Source organism: Mobula birostris, chromosome 22 (assembly GCF_030028105.1).
Source record: "Mobula birostris isolate sMobBir1 chromosome 22, sMobBir1.hap1, whole genome shotgun sequence".
Classification (NCBI taxonomy): Eukaryota; Metazoa; Chordata; class Chondrichthyes; order Myliobatiformes; family Myliobatidae; genus Mobula; species Mobula birostris.
In genome coordinates this window covers 18,979,020-19,001,206 of record NC_092391.1, presented here as the reverse complement: position 1 = coordinate 19,001,206, position 22,187 = coordinate 18,979,020, and the positions used below count along the sequence as shown (strand labels likewise).

Sequence of the window (22,187 nt, the reverse complement as noted above, 5' to 3'; positions counted from 1 at the left end):
CAATCAACTTCCCAGTTCTCTACTCCGCCCCTCGCCCTCTCCTAGGTTCACCCATCGCCTGCCGGCTTGTGCTTCGTCCTCCCCTCGCTCTGCCTTCTTGCTCCGACTTCTCACCTTTGTTTCCAGTCCTGATGAAGGGTCTTTGACCTGAAACGTTGACTGTTTATTCCCCTCCATGAACGCTGCCTGGCCTGCTGAGTTCCTCCAGCGTTTTGGGTGTCCTGATCGTCTTCTTCAACCTCTAGGCTGCCCCACCTCCTGCAAATGCACACTCTTCAGTCTCGGGGAGGGGGGAGAAGGGTGCGGGACCTCCATGTAACTCGCTGCTAACCAGTTACCACCCTCACCCCACCCTGTCTGAAAGAGCAGACTGAGGGAGAGAAGCTGCTGCTTTTCAATCCAACCGGAATAATGTTGACAATGATCCCCGCTGCTTTGAAGGGGTGGAGCCAAGAATTGCCGTCACTGTGGTTTGTAAGGTATAGTGCCTCCACCAGACCCGGGGTGGGCTGAATCATATATTGAAACGCCACCTGTTCTTGCCTAGCGGCTGTGCTCCTGGGTGCTGGGGCCGTGTACCTGTGTAGTGAGGCACAAACTGTAGGAGCAAAGGACCTGAGCGAAAGCATCGCTTATGAACACCCTCTCCGGGTGAGTGAGGGCATTTATTTTTGCTCTTCTCCAGAGACTAATGGACTAATGGAGCCTCAGCCCCGGGGGGAATGAGATGCCTCACCAACAGAGGCAGATGATGTTTACAAACACGAGGAAATCTGCAGATGCTGGAATTTCAAGCAACACACACAAAAGTTGCTGGTGAACGCAGCAGGCCAGGCAGCATCTCTAAGAAGAGGTACAGTCGACGTTTCGGGCCGCAGACCCTTCGTCAGGATTAACTGAAAGAGGAGCTAGTAAGAGCTTCATTCAGTTAGTCCTGACGAAGGGTCTCGGCCCGAAACACTGTACCCCTTCCTAGAGATGCTGCCTGGCCTGCTGCGTTCACCAGCAACTTTTGTGTGTGTTGCAGATAATCTTTGGCTCTCTCTCTCTCCTCATGTTTTCTCTTTCTATCTCCTCTCTCTCTCTCCCCCTCTCAGACAATATTTTTTGTCGCTCCACCTCCGGGCGTCTGGAGGAATTTTACATCCGCTGTAACGCCATGAATGAATAAATACGTTTCATGACTCCGCCCTTCCAGCTCAGCGGAGGCCATTGTCAGTCTTGGTTTCAGGTTGGATGGGAACACAGCGGGCGTTTGGACCCCGGGCAGCGAGCTGTGAGGGAGGCGCGCACAGTCCAAGGCGCCTCGCTCATTAAGCTCAGGGAGCGCTGGGACCATAACAAGAAGCATGCGGGGCGGCTGTGCGTGTTTTTAATTCTTAGTGCCGGATGCAGAGGCAAGGAGGAGGGAGAAGGGAAGGAGGGGACAGAACACCCAGGTGAAGTCGCCGTTTATTAGTTACAGAAAGCTGCGGGGAAATTGCAAAAGTAGTCAGAGTCATTGGGATTTGCAACGATAGTCGTGCTTTCCTTGATCTGTGCTTGGGAAAAGGCTTGGATTCGATTTTATTGAAGGATCCTCGCCAACAACAAAATAGATATTCGAGACTTTGATGCTGCATTGTATCGTACTGGGACAGACTGCATGCAAGACGGCAGAGCGAGCAGCAGCGAAGACCCGTGTCACTTTCACTGGGCAGTTTCAGGACTCAGTCACCTGGCCGAGATGAACTCCGGGGATGCCAAAGATTACCTGCACAAGCGGGAGATACCTGTGCTGTTCGAGGTAAGATCACGGCTGGGAGCCCAGGAGCGAGGGCGCGGAGGCCGGAGTCTTCGTTCACTTTAAGGTGGAGAAGTCTCCAATTGTAATGGTACAATTGAGAACAATTTTTTTTAAAAAATGAATGCATAATTTTTGAGACTTTTTTTACATGACGGGTCAGCGTGCTTTGGAGAGACTGTTCTCCCGAATGTAGTAAAACCAGTATCAGCAAGCGACTGTCGGGCTTCGGTAGTTTGTGCGCCAGGGGATGTTGCTGCTCAGCTTGGCTTTTTATGTTAACTCTTTATAGTATCGCGTTGCCTTTGCATGCTCTCCTCTCATCGCCATAATTCTGGGGCTGTTCTTAATTACTGTAAACTGCTGACTTGAACGGCCGCACAGTGCTGAACCTTCCCCCAATTATTTTTGGAACTCGTCCAGTACAAGAGAAATTGGATCTTTCCTAAGTGTAATACTCTAGTTTGGGATTTGTTCAGTTAAAATATGTCCTGACATTTTTAACCAATCTACACAAACATCTTGTATACTGCTGCGGTTTTGAATTGAATCCCATTGTTTCATCAATCACAGTATGACACAACAAAGTGAGGCCATTTGAACCATCTATCCTATACTAGCTCTTGGCTTTCCAATTCATCCCACAAACCCCATACCGCCTCAGGGATATATTATCCTTTAAGGGGTTAATCTCAGCTCAGAATGAATATTTCAGACCACAGTGACCCACTGAATGGAAGAAACCCGCAATTCCCTTGAATGGAAGAAAGTATGCCTCTCTTCCCCCACCTCCTCCACAGATCTACCAGATCGCTCTCCCCTTCTGCCCCCACCCACCACTCATGATTGTGAACATCTCTGTAAAATTTCCCGCTGACCAAGTAGAGAAATCTTAGGCTCCCCGTTTCCCCGCCCCCCCCCCACATGAACTCTGACTCGCCAACCTTTCTGATATAAATCTATTTGCAAAATTGAGAATGCGTTTATCGGGGGGCGGAATCCCAATAGATAACACTGGTGCTCCCTCGTCTTACACATCTAATAAGTGGGGAGGCTAGAAGTTTACCATGTAAGTAAATACCTTATGCTTCTTTAATGCTTCTTTAAATGCAGAGTGTCGTTGCCTCTCCTTCTCCCAAAACCATTCAGACGCTGCAGTGGCTAGAGATCCCGTAGTTGATGATCGATGGTTAACAGCTGGACACCCTGTGGCGTATGAGGTCCTAGCGATTGTTCCGGGTCCCTGTATGAAGCTTTTTAGAGCATCAGCTCAAAAACAATGAGGGGTAAAACATGAATAACTTTTAAGATTTCTGAGACTGGCACTGTGAGCACGGTGATTCTTAGTGACATTGCCTTTAATGCAATCGTAGCTGGTGTTTGTGAGGATGCAGCAGATAACCAATGGAGAAATACATTTCAGACTATCCTGTCCCTTTTGTCAGGGAGCTCAGACTGTGTACTGCAGAAAAGGAACAAGTTCCTGCCCAGTGCAAGTCCCGGAATTCCCAGTAATTATTATGTGTCTGATGGCAGTGAGCGCATGTAAGTTCCTGTAGATCCATAGCCACATTGGGAAGCGGGTATATTACAAAGTAGCCAGAAAGTACCATGTTTCATTCTCAAATTTGCTTGCAAGAAATTTCCTTCTTTCCGAATTGTTGAATTAGACGTTGTGATTTCAAGTTCAAAGTGCATGTATGTCACCGTATACATCCCTGAGATTCATATTCACTGTAGAACAAAGAATTACAATAGAATTAATGAAAAAAAATTACATGCAAAAACTGACAAATACCCAACGTAAACTCTGCAAATACAAAAAAAATTAAAAATACCGAGAACATGAGTTGTAGAGTCCTTGAAAGTGAGCCCATAGGGCGTGGAATCAGATCAGAAGTGAGATGGGCAATATTGTCCGTGATGTTTGAGGGGCAATAACTGTTGGTAAACCTGGTGGTGAGGACTAAGGCTCCTGTACCCACTTCCTGGTGGCAGACGTGAGAAGAGACCAAGGTCTGGATGGCGGGAGTGCTTGATGAAGGATGCTGCTTTCTTGTGCTCCTTGTAGATGTGCTCAGTGGTGCCGAGGGCTTTTTCTGTGAAAATGAACAGAAGCCTTGTAGTAATTAGGAACCGAATTGTAAAGTTATAGTTTCCTGTTGCCGTAATGCAGTAAGTAGTTGCATAAAACTTAAATCACTGAACGAAAACTTGGAGATAAAGGGCCATTATCTTTTGAGGAACTGCAGCAAATTTCACTGGCTTCATATAAGCGGGCTCTACAAAGCAATATGGGAGATAGAGTGAGAGAGAGAGTGTTTGTGTGTGTGAGTGAGAGAGAGAGAATGCCCGAGTCGGAGAGCTTGTGTGTGAAAGTGAGAGAGCGTGTGTGAGACGGAGAAAAGATGCTGCCTGGCCTGCTGCGTTCACCAGCAACTTTGATGTGTGTTGCTTCAATGTGGGTTTTGTGTGTGAGATAGGGAAGATGTGCTTATCTATGAATGAGAGGTGTGAGACAGCTTTAGATAGAGTGGAAATGTGTGCATACAAGAGATGTGTGCCTGAGAGTCCGAGTTCGTATGTAAGTGTGTGTTATGTGAGTGAGTGTTTGAAGGGTATGCTAGAGAGGGAGAGTGTGTCAAGTCCACTTGGGAAGCCGGAGGCCCAATGTCTATGAATCGATCTGAGGCCGGAGTTGGAAGGCTGTTACTCTTTGTGAACGGGTGGGGGTGGATGGGAGTGAGGAAAGGGACTTGTTTCGCTGCTGTGGTTCTGCTGAACATCCTATGTTGGTATCAGAATGTGTGGCAAGACTCATCCTTGGCAAATAAACGAATGTGAATATGTCTGTGAGGGGAGGGGGGATATAAAACACTTGTAACAGAGGGTGTGAATGTGAGGGAGAGGGGCGGTGAGCAGGGGTGTATGAAGGTGAGAGCTGGTGGCTAGAGAGCAAGAAAGTTTACGTGTGTGTCTGTGTAAAGGGTCTGGTGTGAGAGATGTGCAGTGCCAGTGTGTATGGGTGAGTGCCTGCGTCCATGAGTGTGTGCATGTGATACTTCTTCCGTGACAGAGGGATTGTACATGTATGTGTGTAGTTGGGGAGGGAGAGGGAGGAGGGTTTGTCGGGTGAGAGCTCCGTGATGAAATTGTCCATCCAGTAAAGTAGTTCACCCAGTATCTGAGGGGCTGACTGGAGGAACATCGATTACTCTGTGGAGGTAGGATGCTGCGATTTTGTTGGCATATTGACGATAAGGCTACTCCAAGATATGGCAGTGACTGGAGCAAAGCTCGGGAGGCCCACCAGAGTGTTGGCTGAAGAGACAGAAAAGGGCAGCTTTTGGCTGCGGCTGAGGGGGAAGGGCAGAAACTGGGGGTCCGACTAACCCAGAAGGAAGCTGCAGGGGGTGGCAGGGAACCGTCGGGCCCGTTGCTCCACCACCAGGAGATGGATCAGGGCTCAGGGAGAGAAACACCAGTGAGCGGTGCTCCCCGGCAGCTGACCCAGGGGCGCAGCAGACAGCAATGCCAAGCAGGAAACATCTAGTTGGCCACGACAAGAATGGCTAACCAGGTCAGAATTCAATAAGTCCATTGAATTCTATCTGCAGAATTCTTTCAGCAGAGATAATATTCTTTTAAAAAATGTACAAAGAGGAACTTATTTAAAAAAAGGGAAATTTAAAAAAAAACGAGGTGGAAACATCAGTTAACAGATTCAGGAAGTGCTGATAAAGTGTGTATGATGTTGAAAGAAATGTGCTGTATATATTAACATGAATGATTGCAGCAGATTTTTTTGGGTGAATGTACATGCTTTTTAATCTTCTCTCTAATGGACAGTCTAATGTGTCATGAATGTTTCCGTATGCAGCAGTTCATTATGAATCATGTTGTCCTTCCTGTGGCTTGGTGATTCGCAGTGCAAGCCTGAAGGAAATCTACTTATTCTCTGGGGCAAACGCAAATAAAACAAGATCCTTCGAGCTCCTTCCAGCACTGAGCTCTGCCGAGCTGTGGATTTCGAAAGTGAATTTGCCCGCCCCTTTGGCATCCGTTCAGGATGAAATATTTGAATTGAAGTAGCGCCTTCTGAGTGTTCCCTGCTTGCCTGAGATGAGTGTGCAGTGGCTGGTGTTAGGCGAGCAGCTGTCGCAGTCATCTGTGCAAGTCACTGCCCCAAAAGCGCAATGATCACTGAGAGTGGGACATCAGCCGGGACTCTGGGGGACCCCTGCCTCCACTAATCCGTTTAAAGGCGGATGATGCTCGGAGTTACCGGTGTGCAGTAAGGGCAGTAACGTTGGTTACAACAAACAGTAGCCTTTAATTGCAGCTGTACGGCATGCTGGAGAGCGCTTTGCCTCAACTCAAGTGAAAATTTAAGAGCTTCATCCTTGATGCAGGCTTTTTGTATAATACTCCGACAAGGTACTTTCATGTTAGGAACCTTCTTTTACAAAAAAAAATGTCTGCTCTATATATATGGTCGTATGAGCAGCCGGTGCATATCACAAGTCCTGGTCGTGCAACCACTGACACCAGGCAGACAATCTCTGAAGAGTACCTGTATTGATAATGGCTGGGGTCACCCGTCTTGTAAAGACACTGCCCAGAAGAAAGCAGAGGCAAACCACCTTTGTAGAAAAAAATTGCTAAGAACAATCGTGGTCTTGGATAGACCATGATCGCCCACGTCATTCAACATGGCACACAATGAATGAATGATTCTGTATATAAAACAGAATACTGAGGAATCGGAGAAATTATATTTTGAAGCTTCTGGCTCAAGCAGCTTTTACTGATTAAGCATGGTAAGTACAGTACTGTGGAAGGATGGAAACTTCGGGTACCCCACGGCTCCAGTGACAAGAGCTCAACCCTAACCCTGGCGCTGTCTGTGTGAATTTTACATACAGCGGCTGCCTGAAATCTCCCCAGATGCTCTAGATTCCTCACGCATTCCAAATGACCACCAGCATGGCACTTACCTGCAGACCAAGGACAGAATCTGGAAGAATGTGAGGAGAGCAGGTTTTTCATTAAATCCTAATGTGTTGCTTTATTTTCCTGTAAGTGCCCGCATGAAAATGAATGTCAAGGTACCATATATACTTGAAGAAAGCCCTTAACTCCGAGTGGAGTCATCGGGACGCCGTCATGACGGCGATTTTTTAGCAGGCTTTCTTATTTTTACGACGTCGAGTTGCTAGCTCGACGCTCAACCCAGCACAGATGGAAAGGGTGCAAGGGAGCCACCTGGATTCGAACTCAGGAGCCTTCGCTCCAAAGTCTGGCGCTGACGCCACTATGCCACCAGCCGGCATTATCATATTATACATACTTTAATAATAAGTTTACTTTGACTATGAATTCATGTTAGATTGATGTAGACTTATTTATTTATTGAGCTATAACATAGAATAGGCCCTTCTGGCCCTTCAAGCTGCACCATCCAACAACCCCCCAATTTAACCCTAGCCTGATCATGCGACAATTTACAGAGACCACAAGACATGGGAGCAGAATTAGGCCATTCAGCCCTTCAAGTCTGCTCTGCCATTCCATCATGACTGATCCTGGATCCCACTTGAAACCCATATACCTGCCTTCTCGCATATCCTTTAATGCCCTGATCAATCAGGGAACGATGAACTTCTGTCTTAAATATACGCCTGGGCTTGGCCTCCACCGCAGTCTGTGGCAGAGCATTCCACAGATTCACCACTCTCTGGCCAAAAAAAAATTCCTCCTTACCTCTGTTCTAAAGGGTTTGCCCTCAGTTTTGAGGCTGTGGCCTCTAGTTCTGGATATCCCCACCATTAGATGATTTGCCTCTCCACATCTATGCTATCCAGTCCTTTCAAATTTGGTAGGTTTCAATGAGAAACCCCTGTTTTTTTTTTAAATCCCGTGAGTACAGGCCCAAAGCTGCCAAATGCTCCTCATATGTTAACCCCTTCATTCTTGGAATCATCCTTGTGAGCCTCCTCTGGACTATCTCCAATGACAACACATCCTTTCAGAGATAAGGGGCCCAAAACTGTTGACAATACTCTATAAGTGCAGCCTGGCTAGTGTATCATAAAGGCTCAGCATTATCTCCTTGTTTAAATATTGATTCCCCTTGAAATAAATGTTAACATTGCATTTGCCTTCTTTACCACAGACTCAATCTGTAAATTAACCTTCTGGGAATCTTGCACGAGGACTCCCAAGTCCCTCTCCACCTCTGACGTTTGACCAATTAACTTACCATCCAGAATATCTTTGGACTGAGAGGAAAGCAAAACACCCGGAGGAAACCCACACGGTCACAGGGAGAATGTACAAACTCCTTACAGGCAGTGACAGGAATCGAACCCCGGTCGCCTGCACTGTAAAGCGTTATGCTAACCACTGTGCTACTGTGCCCCCATGCATTATAAATGGTGTGAACTAAGTTAAATTTCCCTGTTGCATGACTGTCTGACTCCCTGACAAAGGTCCCACTAGCCTGATTAATGATGCTGGCTGGTTGAGGGTAAGTATTAATCATGATCAATTCCCCTGCTCCCTTTGGATAACCTACCCTGAGATCTTCTTCGAGGAACATCACCTTGTCGTGGTGGAGAGGCTTGAGTTCCTGAGATCCCAAGACCAATGCTGTCTGGAGCTTTGCTCCTGACAGGGTCGCCCATGTGGGTAAGGTCAGAGGGTAGGTTCCAGACAAGGAATGATCCACCTAAGACCTCATCAGTGGATTTGGTGGAAGATGATGACCCGTCTTAACAGCAGTGAAGGGGGAGGAAGGCAGCAGCACTGGAGGGTCCCCAGTGGTCTTGCACTCCATGTCACTGGACCCTGACCCCTGTGGCGGCTGCCCGTACATCAGCCTCCTCAGGCGTTCTCCATTAAGATAACAACCCCTCAGGGGAACATCATACTCAACTTGAGTGCTCAGACTGCTCTCCAGAGATAATTCACAAACACCCAAGAGAGCCAGCAGGTGATTGTGCCTTTCAAAAAGCAGCTTGTTTGACGATATCAGCAGACCTGTGGTATTGTGTGATTGTTGAGTTGAGCCCACAGTGAGAACACTGGTCTCCGAGCTCTGGCTGGCCACAGGCAAATCTCATCTACATTGACCTACGGTACTGCGCATGTGTCTTGGGTGCATACTGTGTATATTGCTGGAGTGCTTAACAGTTTTGCACAGTACTGTATTTGTCAACATGGAACAGAGAGTAAGTTTGTAAAACTGGCGGGAGCAAAGGACCTTCAGAATGGTGATGGTGGAGCACCACGGGAGGGGTGTGCGACGGATGGCAGAGAAGGAGTGCCAGGGAAAGGGGGGTGGCACGGTGCAGACACACCCAGCCCTGAGACACCAGGGAGGTCATTTGATTCCAAACAATTGGTTTGTTGATCATTACAGAATGTCTCTGGTGCTTCCCGCTCCCTCCCCCTTATTTCCCCTTTTCCCAACCATGGTCCCCCTCTCCCTGCCCCCTTCCACTCTCAGTCCACAATACAGACCCATATCAGAATCAGGTTTATCATCCCTCAGATATGTCGTGAATTTTTTTTTCTGGCAGCAGTACAGTGCAATACATAAAATTACTACAAGACAGTGCAAAATCTTGGGCAGCCTAGCTCTATATATATATATATATATATACTTTTGCACAGCAATGTAGTTATGGAAATGGTGGTCATAGTTAATGACTACTAGTCAGATGTGCAAAGCAACACACCTTAATGGACAGGGTTATTACTGCTCAGTTAAAACTATGAAGAGTTTTTATGATTTCGCATTACCAGTACAGCTTGCCAGGGAAACAATGGTGGTTTTACAAACCTGGTTCTAATAAACTTGGGGGTTAAATCCTGTTGCACAGCGCCAGATGACTACTAATGATCATTGGAATCCAGAAAAGTATATAACAGAGGCTTTTCAGCCAATCATACAATTAAAAACCTATTCAGACTAATTTCCATTTTCCACTTGGCTGCTACCAGAGCAGGAGAGTTTAAGTTAAAAGGGGAAACTGGATAGGCTGGTGATTATTTTTCCCCTGGAGCACAGGAGGCCGAGGGGTGACCTTACAGAGGTGTATAAAATTGAGGGGCAAAGATAATGTCTTTTCTTTCCCAGGGGAAGAGGGCATATATTTAAGGTGAGAGGAGAAAGATTTAAAAAGGACTTGAGGGACAAATCTTTTCCACACAGATGGTAGTGATTATATGGAACAAGCTGCCAGAAGCACTAGTAGGGGTGGGTGGAATTCAATTTTTGATTATGTTCCATGTCATATGACCTGGGTGATCATGGTCTATCATGACCATGATTATTCGTGGCAATTTTTTTTTACAGAAGTGGTTTTCCATTGCCTTCATCTGGGCAGTGTCTTTACAAGATTGGGGACACCCTCCATTAGCAATACTCTTTAGAGATTGTCCGTCTGGTGTCAGTGGTCACATAACCAGGACCTGTGATATGCACCAATTGCTCATACGGCCATCCACCGCCAGCTCCTATGGCTTCACGTGACCCTGATTGGAGTGGGGTCAGGGGTAAGCAGGTGCTACACCTTGCCCAAGGGTGACCTGCAGGCTAGCGGAGGGAAGGATCACCTTGTATCTCCACCTTACAGCATCTAAGAGACACTCCGACAGATACGTAGATGGGAAATGTTTCGGAAGATAAGGGCCAAACACAGGCAAATGCGATGATGTCAGGTCGACAACTTGATCATCATGGATGAGTTGGCTAAGGAGCCTGTTTCCCGTGTTTCATGATGCTGCAGGTCACATCTCTTCAGATCCTAACCCAAGTACTTTTCAAATGAGGTTTTCTGATTCTACTGTCATTGAGGTAGGGTTTCTGGAGCCCCACCACCTGGGTGACAGTTTATCCTCATCTTTCTGCTAAACCTTCTACCCACTCATATCTCTGTCACTTTGGTTGTCGTCTCTTCTTTTAAGGGAGTTGGGATATTCCTATTTACTGTATCTCAGTCTTTCGAAATTTTATGCATCAGAGCTAAATCTTACCTTGCCTTTTTCTTACTAAAGCAAACAACACCAGCCCATCTAATGTAAAGATGAAAGATTAACTTTGTTTGTCACATGTACATTGAAACATACAGTACAATGCATTGTTGGCGTCAATGAACAACAGGGACCAAGGATGTGGTGGGGACAGATTATAAGTGTCGCCATGTTTCCAGCACCAATATAACATGCTGACAACTTACTAACTCGTAAACTTTTGGAATGTGGGAGGAAACCAGAGCACCCGGAGGAAGCCGAAACGGTCACAGGGAGAACGTACAAACTCCTTACAAACAGCAGCAGGAGTTGAACCTCAATTGCTGGCACTGTAAAGCATAACACTAGCCGCTACTTACTGGGCTGCCCTCTTTCATCAACAGCTCAACTATTTCAGTTCTGTCAATATTCTCATAAGTCTCCTCTGCACACTTTTTTCCGCAATCTGTAATGAAATGAATGGCTAGGACCATTTACAGGTATATCCAGTGTTTGTACAATTCTAGCATAATTTTTTCTGCTCTTAAACTCTTTACCTTGGTTATTATGAAGAAATACAATTACAAAGAAAACGCAGCAGTGCCTTTACTTCCTTAGGAGTTTGTGAAGATTCGACATGACATCTAAAACTTTGATAACGTCTGTAGATGTGTGGTGGAGAGAATATTGACTGGCTGCATCACAGCCTGGTATGGAAACACCAATGCATTGAACAGAAAATACTAGAAAAGTTAATGGATAGGGCCCAGTCCATCACAGGTAAAGCCCTCCCCACCATTGAGTACATCTACACAAGGTGTTGGTGCAGGAAAGCAGCATCCATTATCAGGGACCCCCACCACCCAGGACATGCTCCCTTCTTGCTGCTGCCATCAGGAAGAAGGTACAGGAGACTCTGGACTCACACCACCAGAGTTATTACCCCTCAACCATCAGGCTCTTGAACCAAAAGGGATAAGTTCACTCAACTTCACTTGCCTCATCATTAAAATGTTCCCACAACCCATAGACTCAGTTTCAAGGACTCTTCATCTCACTTCCTCAATATTTATTCCCTATTTATTGTTAGTATTCTTTCTTTTTCTATTTGCACAGCCTGTTGTCTTTTGCACGCTGGTTGAACGCCCAGGTTGGTGAGGACTTCCATTGATTCTATTATGGCTGTTGTTCTATTATGGATTTATTGAGTATGCCCACAAGGAAATGAACCTCAGGGATGTATATGATGACATACATGTACTTTGATAATAAATTTACTTTGAATGAAGGAAAGCATTCTGTTTGCCTGCTGAACTACGAAATCCTGATGTCCTTCCACTTAGTGTTTTCCCTATACCTCCCTAAGTGCATGGTCTCACTCTGATGGTACAAGCCACGATCCTGAATGAGGTTCTTCAAGCACTTCGAATGCACAGACTCCCAATGACAAAGCTGGCTGGTGGACCATGGGGCCGTGAGGGGTTGGACATTCAATGTCAGGAGTTTCTGTGCCTTATGCAGATCGAACAAACTGAGGTGGAAGATCAACTTTCACCCGAAGTTCAGCAGAGTAGGAATTCACCAACCTTTGCCTGCTGCAAACTGCCTTCCTGACTGCTGGACCTTACTGCTAATCTCATCCGCCCAGTCCGCCAGAGCTGAGTTTGCATGTTAGCACAGGCATGTCCCTATCACACCAGGGGTAGTGAAGGGCATGACACGGCACAGAAGAAATCATAGTCATCCACTGCAACCAAGAAAGACCCTGTTGTGACAACTATTCATACCACTGAACCTGGCGCTCCAACCTTCCGGGTCAAGAGAGTGAAACTGCCTAGTGCAATGGGTTTTCCACTTTAAAAGCTCTCCCAGACAGGTTTTATTTGTCATCATTGGGTACGATGGACAATCAATCTATCATGTATGTATGCTCTAAACATATTTGAAACTCATGGAGATAAACAAGTGTATGTAAGCTTGAAGCACCGTGGCCTGTACAATAGGGAACATTCCTAATGGGCCATCCTGTGGTGTTGGTCTAGATGTTTTCTCTTTCCTTCTGTCATTGTGGCTTTAATTTCTCTCCCCTCCTCCCCCCCCCCCTGCACTCCCAACTCTTGCCCAACCCTGTAGCAAACTAAATGCCCCCACACTTCTGTTACCGTCCCATTCTGGTCCCTCATGGACAATTCTCCAGCTTCCCTCACATCTAGCATAGTTGTCCTCAGTGGAGCCCATTGAGGCAACTGAACCCTCGTAGGTCTTACAGCCACCCCTCACCTGCTCTGCTCTTTGTTCAGATCTTGACTCAGGCAATGCCTCATCTAATTTCCGGCCTGTTCTCTACATCTTTTGATTCACTCAATGTTCGTAGGTTTAGCAGTCCCAACTTTGAATATACGTGGTGTCTGGGTATTCACAGCCAGGGACAACCCACAGAGTGAAACGATTTCCTCTCGTCTCGCTTCTAAATGGCCAAATCCCTCTCCCAGGGCTGGGATTCATGGTTCTGCATTCTCCAGCTTGAGAAAACTGAATCTATTCCATCAAAGTCTCTCTGAGCTGGTTAAATCTTATTCTTCCAAATTCCATTGTGTAAAGACATAGCTCAATCTCCCATCAAGCCAAGAATAAATGCAGAGAGCATACAGTGTGTCGTTCCAGTCCGGAGACCAAACCACACGCAGTACTCCCAGTGCGGTCTTGCCGAGGCCACGTACAAGCACCACCTTAACCTCGTACTCCTGTTGCCATCGTGAAAGCGAGCTTCTCATTTACCTAACCAAACGCTCGCTGTCGCTGCATGTTAGCTTTCTGTCCCCCGTGAACAAACACACAAAAGGCAGGAGACCATCTCTTCAGTCTGCTCCATTAAGATCAATTTGAAGGCCAAGATATCCCCTTGGTAGAAATCTCTGGCCCTCATTATGAGTAAGTGACTGAATAATCTTGGAAAGTAATGGAAGTAGATGGCAGATGGCATATTCTCTTCAGAGCCAGGGAGATGAAAGCAGTAATTGAGAAGATAGACTATAATATTCCCTGCCTGGCAGGACACAATAACCTAGCACATTTTTATTCTTTTGTGAGTGATACCCACCTAGGCTTCTCCTCTGCTGTTATTTTGTCGTGCTCAACTCAAATGAGTGACTGGTGAGCTTGGTGAGTCAAGAAGAGGTTCTTTACTGCAAAGGCTGGAGGGTGATCAAAGCAACCACTCTTTCTGGCACAATTACAGCTTTGTAGCATTTCAAAAGGCTTTGTGGCCACGGATTTCGTATTTTGAAGGAATATTTCAGCTTTCTAAAAAGATAGAGCAAGTTACCCCAGACAGTCCCTGGGACCAGGTGTACTGATGGCAATTCTGCATTTCTGTCTGGGATAAATATTGATCAGGATACCAGTGCAAACTCTTGATTTATTTATTTTATGTGTTTAAAGATAAAGCATGGTAACCGGCTTCTCCAGCCTAAAGAATCTGTGCTGTCGCATTACACCCATGTGACCAATTAACCATAACTCTTTAGACTGTGGGAGGAAACCGGAGCACCCGGAGGAAACCTACATGGTCACAGGGAGAATGTACAAACTCCTTACAGACAGCGATGGGAATTGAATTCCGTCGCTGGCGCTGTGGTGGCATTACGCTACCGGGCTGTCCACGCCCCCCCCCCCCACCAAACTCTTGTGCTGGCATTCCAGATAATTCCACAAGATCTTTCTTGTCCTCCTGAAAGGGCAGTTAGAGCCTCCAAATAAAGGGGAGGAGAACATTGTCTATGCCACCTGATTTACCACGGCTGCACTCAGCATCAGCCGCTCTCAGTGTCCCTGCAGTGAGGCAGAACAGGCCATGGGTGGCAACTGGGCCCCAGATGGTAGAACCTGACGATTTGCCCCTAGCAACGCCCTAATGACCTGAGGCTGCACAAGATATCAAAAGTTGGCTTATATGATTTAATGACAAAATAAAAAATATTTTTAAAGTACTTACAAGCAAAATAATTAATTTAGTTAAAATATGATTTAAGGAGGTTCACTAAAATTATTCCAGGATTGAATGGCTTGTCACATGAAGAGTGTCTGATGGCTCTGGGCCTGTATTCACTAGATTTCCAAAGAATGAGGGGTGACCTCATTGAAACCTATCGAATGGTGAAAGGTCTTGATAGAGTGGATGTGGAGAGTATGTTTCCATGGTGGGAGTGTCTGAGACCAGGGGACACAGCTCAAAATGGAAGGGTGTCTTTTTAGAACGGCGATGAGGAGGAATTTCTTCAGCCAGAGGGTGGTGAATCTGTGGAGTTTGTTGCCACAGACAGCTGTGGAGGCCAAGTCTTTATACATACTTAAGGCAGAAGTTGATGGATTCTTGAGGCTGGTCAGGGACATGAAGGGATGTGGGGAGATTGGGTCTGAGGAGAAAATTGGATCAGCCATGACCAAATGGTGGAGCAGACTTGATGGGCCAAATGGCCTAATTCTGCTCCTATAGCTTATGGTCTTATGATGAGCTTCAGTAAATTGAATAAAAGCATAAATTCAAAGTGGAGGAGGGAGTAAACAAAATATTTAACCGGACCGAACAAAGGAGACTCAACACTACTTTTGAGGTGGCAATGCTCTCACTGTACAACACTGGGGATACTGCTCCAGACTGGTACAGGATTGGACCATTATACCGCTGACTTTGAACAGAACGACGTAGGAATAGAAAGTTCCCTGAAAGTAGAGTCACAGTTCAATGAAGGAGGCACTTGGCATGCATCAGTCAGGACATCGTGCATAGGAGCTGGGATGCTATGAAGCAGTTGTACGTGATGTCATTGAGGTAGCACCTGGAGTATAGCACACAGTTTTGGTTATCCTGTTATATGAAAGACACCATTAAGCTGGGAATTGTGCCAAGTTGATTAATGGGAATGTTGCCAGGACTCGAGGACTTGAGTTATAGGGAGAGGCTTGCAAATTAGGACTTTATAGAGGTGACATTATGGAGGTGTGAAAAAAACATGGCGGAAATAGAGTGAATGGTTTATTGTTGTCACGTGTCCCAAGATACAGTGAAAAGCTTGTATTGCATACTGTTTATACAGATTAAATCATTACACAGTGCATTGAACAAGGTAAAACAATAACAGCACAGGATGACATGTAAATGTTATAGAGAAAATGCAATAGCGTGCAAGATCGCAATGAGGTAGATTGTGAGGTCAAGAGTTCATCTTATCAGGGGTCAGTTCCAGAGTCTGATGACGGGGGATAGAAGCTGTCCTTGACCCTGGTGGTACGCGCTTTCAGGATTTGTATCTTCTGCCCAAAGTGGGAAGGGAGGCTGGTTTCTGCGCTGTACTGAGCTGGGTCTACAACTTTCTGCCGTTCCACATGCAGAGCAGTTGCCAGCCCAAGCCATTGTGCGTCCAGACAGGATGTCTTCTATGGTGCTTCGATTATTGGAAAAAAAAATGGTGAGAGTTGACGGGGACGTTGTAAATCTCATTAGCCTCCTGGGGAAGTAGAGGTGTTGGCAAGCCTGTAACATCAGTGGGGTAGGACCAGGGCAGGCCATCGGTGATAGTCACACCTCGGTGCATGAAACCCTCATCCCTCTCAACATCAACAGCATTGATGTAGGCAGCCACATGCGTACTCACCACACCCCCATCCCCATCCTCCTTTCTGAAGTCAATGACCAGCTGTCTCTGTAACCCAAGGGAAAAGGAATCAAACGCTAGACAGCAGTAGTTTTACAATGAGAGGGAGAGATCTAAAGGAGACCCAAGGGGCAACTTGGCTTGTATGTGTAATGAGCTGTCAGAGGAAGGTGCAATAACAAAAGTTGAAAGACACTTGGACAGGTCCTCGGATAGGAAAGGATTAAAAGGATCTGGGCCGAACGTGGGCAGATGAGACGAGCTTGGACAGGAATCTTGATTGGCATGAACAAGGTGGACCAATGTGTCTCTTTTCATGTTGCGGTTGAAATGCACAAGACAGCCAGCAGCCCCGGCTTCCCGTAGATGCCTGCCACCCAACAGGAACAAGTGAAGCCATTGAGCAGCCCCCGCGTACAGGCTCAAACAAAACCCTCCCAGGGAATCACTTCTATTTGCATTCAATCTGCATTGAATAACAGGGCAGCAGAAACATTGAAAGAGCCGCACGTGCTATATTGTCCGGATTTTCAGAAGCAGTTTGAGGATGCCCCTCACAAAAGGCTGGTTGGCAAACTGAAGGTGAATGGAATTTTCTTTTTGATCTTCAGACTTTCTTGCGATAAGAAACGGTATATCACATTACGAGGAGTATAGGCAGGATGGGCCACAGGAATCTTCTCTCCTCATCAGATGGGAACTAATCTAGTTTAAGAGGGGATTTGTGGGGGACACTTCACATTCATTAGGGAAAAAGACATAGGAGCAGAATTAGGCTACTTGGCCCATCCAGTCTGTGCTGCCATTCAATCATGGCTGGTTTATTTTCCTTCGCAGCCCCATTCTTCTGACCTCTCCCCATAATCTTTGACGTCCTTACTAATCGTGAGTCTATCAGCCTCTGCTTTAAGTATGCCCAATGACCGGGCCTCCACAGCAAGCAGTGGCAATGAATTCCACAGATTCACCACCCTCTGATTAAATAAATTCCTCCTCACCTCCATTCTCAAAGGATGTCCTCCTATTCTGTTGTAACCTCTGGTCCTGGACTCCCACAATATTTGAAACATCCTTTCCACATCCACTATCTAGGCCTTTCAATATTTGGAAAGTTTCAATGGGAGCCCTGAAGCACCTTCAATAACTCCAAAAGACTGAGGTTTGGTAAAATACTGAAAGGCTTTTATTCACTGTACAATAGGACCTCCATGACCTCCGCGGTGAGTGTCTGCCCCCGGTCTGAGGGGGAGGGGCAAGGCGAAACACCTTTATTCAGGGATCTGTGGGAGGAGCCACAGGGGCAGTCAGCAGAGGGGCGTGTCCAGACAGTTAACTCAGTTACAACATATATATATGGTTTACCACAAGCCCCCCCCCCCCCATTCTTCTAAACTCCAGCAACTACAGGCCCAAGACCATCAAAGGCTCGTTATATGTGAATGATCATTATCATAGACCTCCTCTGGACGCTCTCCTATGCCAGTGCATCCTTTCTTAGATAAGGGACCCAAAACAGCTGATAATACTCCAAATGTGATCTGACCAATGCCTTAAAATGCCTCATAATTACAGCCTCTTGCTTTTATATTCTAGTGACCTCAACAGGATTCCCAGAGGGTGGTGAGTACCTGGGGATGCACTGCTGGAGAATGGTGGAAGCAGAGTCATTTATAGCTTTTAAGAAGGATCTAGGCGAGTACTTGAATTGTCAATGCATTGAAGGCTACTGGCCAAGGACTAGGAGATGGTTGTAATATGGACAGGTGCCTCCTGGTTGGCATGTTTGCTGTGGGCCAAGTGGCTTGCTTCCATGTGAGTCTTGAAGTGACTGATTGTAGAACAGGGGGACCTAGGAGTACAAGGACAGTGTCACTTAAAATGGTGTCGCAGGTTGATGGAGTAGCGAAGGAAGGGTTTGGCACTCTGGCCTCTGTCCGTCAGGGCAATGAGTAAAGAAGTTGGAATGTTATTTTGCAATTGTTTAAGACTTGGTGAGGCTGCAATTGTTTTCAGTTTTGGTCACCCTGTAATAGGCAATGTACCATTAGCTGGAAAGAGGGCAGCAAAGATTTACAGGACACGAGGGACTGGGTCTCAGGGAGAGTTCGGGACTTTATTCTGTGGACTGTAGAAGAGCGAGTGTTTATCTTACAGAGATGTGCAAAATAATGAGTATAGGTAGAGTGAATACACCCACTTTTCTCTCCCTCCAGAAGGCAAAAAGCTAAGATGGAGGGGAAAGATCTGGGAAGGGTACAAGACAATCTCAAAGGCACTGACCATACCTCGGAGCTCAGTGCAGTCCTTAGTAAAAAAAAAAAAGTGGAAAAATAATGAAACTGCAGCCACACTGCCTAGGTCAGGCCGCCCCTCTAAACCTAGTCACCAGTGAAGAATGGTACTTGTAAGAGAGGCGACTGTGACACCAACAGTCACTCTGAGTGAGTTGCAGAAGTCAGCGGCTGCAACTGGAGATGAAGTTCATGGCTCCACAATCTCCAAGGCCTTGCAATTAAAAGGGTATTTATAGAAGAGTGGCAAGGAAGAAGCACTGGCTTAAAAATAGCTTATCCTTGCCTGTCAAGACTTTGCAAAGCGTCACACGGAAAGTACTGTAAAGATGTGGAAGAAGGTCTTGTGCTTATATGAGACTAAAGAGGAACTTGTTTTGGCCTCAATACTAAGCAGTATATGTGGTGCAAACCTAGTATGGAGCATCACTTGGGTAACTCCATCCCTACAGTAAAGTATGGTGGAGGTAGCATGAATGAACCAATTGCGAATCAAGTCACTTGCAGTTTTTAGTCAACACCTCATTTGTAAAGTATTTCAGGTGATTCCAACTTCTCAAAATAGTACCACTGTTGTCCTGGGTCAAAGAGAAACATTTGTATGATTGTCATCTCTTGCCCTCACCTCGTTGAAGCTGGTGTTGGAAACTCTCGTTCTCCTGATGTGCTTTCCTCTGAGTGAGTCCTAACCTTTCAGGGTTCACGTCCCACCACAGGATTCAGCTGTCTGTTAACTCTTTACTGACTAATTTGGCTTTCGACTCTCCAGTTTGCTATTGACAACGTTGTTACGGCATCTGTTGGCTTTATGGAGAAAATGGCTCTCTCTCCTTGTGGAAGAGCATCATTGCTGTATTTGGATCACCAAGGTAATAAAAGATGCCGACACTTACCTAGCAGAAATTTACACATGTTCACAAACACACCCTGCAATACAAGTGGATCCCAGTGCACAAACCTGCAAAGTGCATATTCCACTAAACTTGTACCGTTTCCTCAAGCGGACGTACACTTATGCCAAAGCACAAGGTATGTATGTCAGAATCAGGTTTATTATCATGGGATGTGACGTAAAATTTATTAGCTTAGCAGCACCAATTCAATGCAATACATAATCTAGCAGAGAAAATGATAATAAATAAACAAGCAGATCAATTATGTATACAGTATTGAATAGATTTTAAAAAGTGCTCAAACAGAAATACTGTATATTTAAAAAAAAAGTGAGGTAGTGTCCAAAGCTTCAATGTCCATTTAGGAATCGGATGGCAGAGGGGAAGAAGCTGTTCCTGAAGCACTGAGTGTGTGCCTTCAGGCTTCTGTACCTCCTACCTGATGGTAACAGTGAGAAAAGGGCATGCCCTGGGTGCTGGAGGTCCTTAATAATGGACGCTGCCTTTCTGAGACACCGTTCCTTGGAGATGACCTGGGTACTTTGTAGGCTAGTACCCAAGATGGAGCTGACTAGATTTACAACCCCCTGCAGCTTTTTTCAGTCCTGTGCAGTAGCCCCTCCATACCAGACAGTGATGCAGCCTGTCAAAATGCTCTCCACGGTACATCTATAGAAGTTTTTGAGTGTATTTGTTGACATGCCAAATCTCTTCAAACTCCTAATGAAGTATAGCTGCTGCCTTGCCTTCTTTATAACTACATCAATATGTTGGGACCAGGTTAGATCCTCAGAGATCTTGACACCCAGGAACTTGAGCTGCTCACTCTCTCTCCACTTCTGATCCCTCTATGAGGATTGGTATGTGTTTCTTCGTCTTACCTTTCCTGTAGTCCACAATCAGCTCTTTTGTCTTACTGACGTTGAGTGCCAGGTTGTTGCCGCGGCACCACTCCACTAGTTGGCATATCTCACTCCTGTGCACCCTCTCGTCACCACCTGAGATTCTACCAACAATGGTCGTATTGTCAGAAAATTTATAGTATGTGTACCTAAGATGCCTACGTACTGCAGACATGCGCTGTTAGATTAGCAGTCCTGTGTTCAGTACCCTATATTGGGGTTTGAAGTGACGATGTCCCTGACCTGTGTGAGCAGGTTCCTTCTTGATACAATGAATATCAAAACCATTCATTATATACAAGTACCGTGCACAATTCTGATTTGATGGATACAGACGTGAGAAGCGCAGAGGAACATCTGGAGAAAACTTCTGAAATGCCCGGTTCACTGCCGCTGCTACTGTGCGATCGAGAATCTCCGGAGGGAAGGCCCCAAAATCCCCGGCTTTGCCTGCTTCTGGCGACCGAGGCTGGGGTTGAAGCGCTCGGCAGAGATGGTGCTCAGTACTCGGTGTCGGAGGGCTGATCAGAGGCTCAAAGTTTTCGGACGACTCAGAATCGGAATGTGGTCGGGCATGGCAGGAAGAGTTTTTCTTCCTTCTCCTGTCTGCGTGAGATGTGGGACGTTAGAGAGACTTTGAACTTTTTTACTGTGACCATGGCCTGCCTGTTCTTCATCAAGTTATGGTATTGTTGCACTGTTGTAACTATATGTTATAATTATGTGGTTTTGTTACTTTTTCAGTCTTGGTCTGTCCTGTGTTTCTGTGATATCACACCGGAGGAATATTGTATCATAATGCATGCATTACTAAATGACAATAAAAGAGGACTGCGTGTCCTCATAACCTAATCTAATCTAAAATCTCCTGGAACTTGGAAACACAGTAAAATCTCTCTCTAGCAATCATGTTGTGTCCCTAAAAGACCAAGAGGAATGGAGAAGGGTAGAATGTGGGTGAAGTGGAGCAGAAGCTCGCTTTATGGTTAGAATGTAGAGAAGTCCTGGCAAAACAGGGAACGGGTCTCCTCTGGGGGGGAATTCTTGCCTTTCTCACAGGGTGGAAGACACAGAAACAATAGAAGGGGGAACATCCTTTCCCACGATTACAAGGAAACGGGCTGTCTGACTCAGCTGGTCTCTGGTGGCGATTGTCTTCTTGATGCTTGTGGAGAGCCTGTGTGAGCAGGCGGCTTATGCTGTGCTAGTGTGGCTCGGAAGGCAGTGTCTTTGTGTTACAAGGGACAGCTAACCGATGAGGCCTTTTGCCCAGACTCTTTGTGGGGTAGTTTGCTGTCTGTGAATCTGCCACTTACATTAAATCCTTTGTTAATCGTTGTCATCTGCACCCTCTAACCCAGAGGTTCCCAACCTTTTTATGCCACGGATCCCTACCATCAACTGAGGGGTCCACGACATATCAAAAGGTTGGGAATCCCTCGCTTAGGCTGCGTAACAGATCACAACACAACCAGAACTCAGCTCAATGCTTAATTCATATCAATGACGTACTAGTAAGAAGTCCTTGCTTATTCCTTGAATGTGATTTAGGTCAACGTTGGCCCAGGACAGTAAGCAACAACCAAAACACAGCAGATGCTGAACATCTGAGATAGAATCAGAGAATGCTGGAAGTTTTCAACAGG

General features: G+C 46.1%; 1 protein-coding gene across 1 annotated transcript in view; it reads left to right on the top strand.

Moving 5' to 3' along the window:
* The first annotated feature begins 1,225 nt into the window (after positions 1 to 1,225).
* Positions 1,226 to 22,187, top strand: part of LOC140186215 (adenylate kinase isoenzyme 1-like) — a 173,256-nt gene continuing 152,294 nt past the window's right edge. The window contains exon 1 of the mRNA XM_072240199.1: positions 1,226 to 1,786. Within this exon, the coding sequence (XP_072096300.1) occupies positions 1,646 to 1,786 (141 nt within the window). The 5' untranslated portion in view covers positions 1,226 to 1,645. The remainder of the gene's footprint in view (positions 1,787 to 22,187) is intronic.